At 33.9% G+C, this 5,098-nt stretch overlaps 1 protein-coding gene across 1 annotated transcript; it reads left to right on the top strand.

Annotated features, from left to right (window-relative positions):
* The first annotated feature begins 1,265 nt into the window (after nt 1–1,265).
* Nucleotides 1,266–4,784, top strand: LOC127091381 (cytochrome b-c1 complex subunit 7-2, mitochondrial). The gene is made up of 4 exons (XM_051030006.1): nt 1,266–1,532; nt 1,648–1,805; nt 2,563–2,610; nt 4,495–4,784. Exons 1-4 carry the CDS (start codon nt 1,439–1,441, stop codon nt 4,561–4,563), a joined length of 369 nt encoding a protein of 122 aa, XP_050885963.1. The 5' UTR covers nt 1,266–1,438; the 3' UTR covers nt 4,564–4,784.
* Nucleotides 4,785–5,098: the final 314 nt, after the last annotated feature.

The following is a 5,098-nucleotide window of genomic DNA, read 5'->3' as shown; positions in this document are numbered from 1 at the left end:
AACGATCATTTAACACCAACCGCCCCTTCTCCTACCATAACCAAGAAGCCCAAACCTCACAAAACCAAAACATCGAACAACCCTATCTCTACCAAACACCCCAACAACCATTCCAACCTTTCCTCGACGCATCATTCACACCCATGTCTCCCTTCAACCGTCCCTGCCGCCCATCAATGAGTCAAGCACAACCCAACTTCTCTGGCATGGGTCATGAACTCAGCAACGACGGTACACCATCGATGCATACTGAAGACTAAGCCGACTTGTCTAACTACCTCAATAGGCCTTCTCCTGTAGTTGGTAGTGACGCTCCTGACCCCTTAGATGCTCAAACACTGGTACTGAATCATCAACGTATGTTAGGGTCACGGGTTATGGTAGCTAGAGGATGTGGGACCAGAGGTCGGTTAGGTGATCCCGGTCATCACCATTAGGCTTTTTTGTGTAAACGACTTTTTTTTATTAATATCAATTGGTCCTATTTCAAATTTATCTATCATGTATACTATTTACCAAAAAAAATTGTATTTTACACTGAGGTGCCAATCCAATTGGCGCCTCCTATCAACTTATACATAGGGGCGCCAATCCAATTGGCGCCTGCATTCAAGCATTTAGGAGGAGTCGCCAATTGAAATGACGTCTCCTCCTAAAAGTGGGGTAGTTTGAGAATTTTTTGGAAATCAGAGATATTTTGGGAATTTCCATAAAAAATGGGTTATTTTTATAAAAAAATCAAGTGTCTCTAACCAAATTCTAATATAGTTTATTTTTGTTTCAATTATTATTTTTTTAATTTTTATTTTAAACCTCAACTGAGTTTGTATACCTCTTTTATTTAATTATTATTTTATTTTATAAATAATTTAAATTAAAATAATAAATAAACACACGTTTATATTTTAGGATTTAATGGTGATATAGTGACGGTGTAAATTTTTTTTACACTATCATCCAATAGAAATGTGTCATTTTACCATATCATATAAGTATTTTAAAATTTTCATTCTGATTTGGCGGGATGCAGGATCGTCTTTGGTAGTGTAAAATAAATTTACACTGTCAGTGAATCATCAATTTTCTCTATATTTTAACTCTCTTATTAAGAGAATAATAGTCAGATTTGACGGATAAATGATCATCATTAATAATATAAAATAAATTTACACGGCTTTTAAAATATCAATTTTCTCCGTATTTTAATAGTATAATACAACTAATCTGATTAATAGTAAAAATAAATAAATAAATCTCAACTATACTAAACGACACGTCGTTCCCATGGAATTGGCTAGTAACGCGAGTAAAATCTAGAGAACTTTTAGGGCGAAACGAAAAATAAAAAGGCACTTAATTAACTCTTTTCCTCCTCGATTATTCGAGAGAAACAAAAAACTGCAACGAAAAAAAGCGAGTGAGAGAACAAAGTTCAACAATGGCGTCGTTGCTACAAGCGATTGTAGATCCAAAGAAAAACTGGTTCGCTGCTCAGCACATGAAATCCGTTTCCAAACGCCTTCGCAAATACGGTTAGATAATCCCAATCTTCCTTTCATTTCTTTCGTCTCTCAAACCCTAATCTAATTTACTAACAAATTTTTGTTCCACCGATTCGTGAAATTGTATTGTTTTTTTCGAAATTAGGTCTCCGATATGACGATCTGTACGATCCATATTACGATGTTGATATCAAGGAGGCTCTGAATCGGCTTCCAAAGGAGGTTGTAGATGCACGCCATGCGCGTCTCAAGCGCGCTATTGACCTTTCCATGAAGCACGAGTACCTCCCTGAGGATCTTCAGGTTAGTTAGGTTTTTTTATTGATTTATTTTTTGTTTATTTGGTTGATGTTGTAAAGTTTCAGTTGCGAGCAAGATAGAGCTGTATCGTTTGTGTTATTGATAAATTTATTGAAAATCCTTGTGGATGTGTTTATATTGATAGAATAGGATGAAATATAGTGCAGTTGAATCAAATTGCGAGTTAGGTTTATTGTTTAGATTGTTTAATTTGGGATCTCATTTTATATATAAGATTTTAAATTGTGTTGAATAGTTGTTATGCTGTGCTGTCTCAGTTGTGGTTGCATAGATTTTTCATTTTGAACCAGGGTTATGTATTTCATCAAAAAATTCTGGAGTTTACTTTCCCTAATGTTGAGGTGTAAGACTGTATTTGTGTATTTTTTTGTTGCATTTCATTTCATTTTTTTAAAAATTATCCAAATAATGAATTTGAGTTTTATTCTACTTCATTCTACCATCAATGGATATCTAAACATAACCTCTATGGGACGATTGAAATTTTGCTAAATGTACATTGTACTGCTGTGTCGTATCTTTTCTTTGAATATACTTTGATTTGATATTTGTGTATTGTCTTTGCGAACATGTCAAATAAAATCTAAATCGCTTGCTTGTTATGTCCTTGCGAGCATGTCAAAGAAAATCTAAATTGCTTGCTTGTTATGTGCTTGTGTGAAGAGCATGTTTCTTACTGTTCTGAACATAAATATCAAATTTTGAGCACTCATATCCTCTGTTTCATTTTTTTTGACAGGCAATGCAAACACCATTCAGGAGCTACCTTCAGGAGATGCTGACCTTTGTAAGTATTTCTGTTATATAAGTAACTAATTGTGTGATGGTGGGTTTGCGTTGGTATTTGGAGGATGATTCTATACTACTTGATTGTCTTTTTTTTCTTTCTATTAAACATTTCTGGGTTCTGAACTTGACAATGTTTATTGGTGAGTTCCTTTACCTGTCGCGATTATCTTGTACCCTAGTATACTTGCAATCTTTTTAAATGTGTTGTTTAAAATGCTCATAACTCTTGGTGTGAATGAAATGCAATCATTTCAACAAATATAGTTGCATAATTGAGGATTTTCTTTATTTTATATATTTTTAAAAGCATGAAATATCTTATGTTTCAATTCATTTTTTTAATAGCATGAAACATCTTATGTTTCAATTCATTTTCCTTGTTCCTCTTGTTAGTTCATACTTGTTGGAATGAATGGATTATTAGAAGTTATTTTCTATCTAAGAGTATAGGTTGGGTCTGTATTTCTGTTTTAATTCTTTATTTTCATTACTAATTTCCACCTTTTTATTTATAAAAATGTTTTCTTATTTTCGGTTTATCCCTTATTTTCATATAGTATGGAAACTACAATAAGAATTTGTTTTTATTATATGCAATACAAAACCTTGTAAATTGAAATCAAATGATAAAACAAGGCAATATTTTTTTAATTCAATGAGCCCACATGTAGATGGGAGTTAACATGGTTTCCCCATATCGGTGGCCCCATACATGTATAGATGGGAGTGACATGGTAAATGACCCAAAAAAACTTCAAATTTCATCTAGTCTAGAAGTTTAACTTCCGAACCAAGACAAGTCCTGCTACGAACATTGGAATCGTAGGCCATGTCAGTTTGATTGTGAGGAGGGATTCCAGATCCTACCTTTGAGCTGAGTTACTGGTGAATGCTACAAAAGTAGGGGCATGGTACCAGCTGATACCGACTCTAAAGCATTGATAGGTTGGAACAAAGTCCAAACGTGGATGGCTTACTGGGTTTTCTTTAAGAGTTTCAGATGCATTTGGGTAACAGATTGTTGTTAATTTAGAATTATACAGTCACTCTTTTGTGAAGGGAAGTTGGATTCAGTTTAGATTCCACTTTCCTTTATTCTATTTCCATCCCTTGCTATCTGTGTTTTTTTTCTATCTTTGTAGTTTTGAGAGTCCCATAGAGAACCACTCCTAGTTGAAAATCTTTAGTCATTGCCTCCAAATTAAGCACTCTCTGGCGTTGTTAAATGGTAGCCATGGTGCCCCCACGTGGGAATGGTGTGGCAGATTTCTGTCCGCCACCATATGCAATTTGTGTTGGGATATCTGTCATGGCCGCACTGTTGGTCCCTATGCCGCGTTTCTGGGTTATTTTTTCGTCCTCTATCAATAACACTGATACTCACAGCTCCACTGACACCTCTATCGATACACACTTTCTCTCATTTTCTATGTACTCTATCCAAACAAATACAAAATCACCTCATTGTCTCTTTGCGCATCCTTCCATTTTCATCACAATCCCAACTAAGTGTGAGAGTAATATGCCAAAGAAACATTGCTTTAAATTAAAGTATTATAAAATCAATCTATCTTTTGTCCAGCCTACTTGTCAGGTTTTAATTTGACGAGTAGTGCTATCAAAACTAACTATAACACTCTTTCACCCAATAAGAGGGTTGGTGTTAAATAATGTGTTACCACTTCTCTTGTTTTAATGGCATGAATGTAATTTACTTTCAAATTGGAAGCATGTGATAATTTCTCATTTGTGATTGCATGACTGTTGTAGAGACTTGGGGAAGTTACGTATACATGTAGCAGAAAGTGTCTAATTTTTGAAAACCAACAACCCAATTACTGCAAGAAGTGATAATAAATGCTTTCCGTTCCTCATTTTTCAGGTGAAGAGGGAACGAACAGAGCGGGAATCATTGGGAGGTTTGCCCCTATATCAACGAACCCTTCCATAAGTGCATTAAGGATTGCATGAAGCTATTTTGATTGAAATTGGATGTTGAAATGTATTAGTATTGTGGTAGAATGTTTTTGTCGAAGAAGAAATCTTGGACAGCTTTGGTGAAAACCTTAAATGGACCACATTTTTTCACTGCTATAAACTTTGACCATTTTCTAATAAATGGCAACAATAAACTGGGTTGCCTTCATAATTTATGGATTGCGTATTCTTTTAGCCTTGTCTTATCTGGATAATTTCTTGTTTCTAGATATATCTGTTCATATTTTTTCAGACATTGCATATTGCATTCCCACCTGTCATAAGTAAAATTGAAGCTATTGCTTATGAGAGAACTTAAAAAAAATTGTTCACTTTTTTTCAGACACTATGTTCTTAAATATAATAAATTATGAGCCAGTTTGTTTTAGCTTTAAAAAAATGGATTTTTTTTGTGTATTTTTAAAAATGGATTCTACAAAAATATTTTTTAAAATATTATAAATTTTTTTAAATTTATTTTCTATAAATTAAAAGATTGAATTGTTGAT

The sequence above is a fragment of the Lathyrus oleraceus genome, chromosome 6 (assembly GCF_024323335.1).
Source record: "Lathyrus oleraceus cultivar Zhongwan6 chromosome 6, CAAS_Psat_ZW6_1.0, whole genome shotgun sequence".
In the NCBI taxonomy this organism is placed as follows: Eukaryota; Viridiplantae; Streptophyta; class Magnoliopsida; order Fabales; family Fabaceae; genus Lathyrus; species Lathyrus oleraceus.
The sequence above is the reverse complement of the archived record's forward strand: the minus strand, read 5'-3'. Positions and strand labels throughout refer to the sequence as shown.

Bases quoted from the DNA above. Each gene is read 5' to 3' on its own strand.
- LOC127091381 (XM_051030006.1), top strand. From the start codon at position 1,439: ATGGCGTCGTTGCTACAAGCGATTGTAGATCCAAAGAAAAACTGGTTC. The intron at 1,533-1,647 runs GTTAGATAATCC...TTTCGAAATTAG, and splicing joins CAAACGCCTTCGCAAATACG to GTCTCCGATATGACGATCTG. The intron at 2,611-4,494 runs GTAAGTATTTCT...CTCATTTTTCAG, and splicing joins TTCAGGAGATGCTGACCTTT to GTGAAGAGGGAACGAACAGA.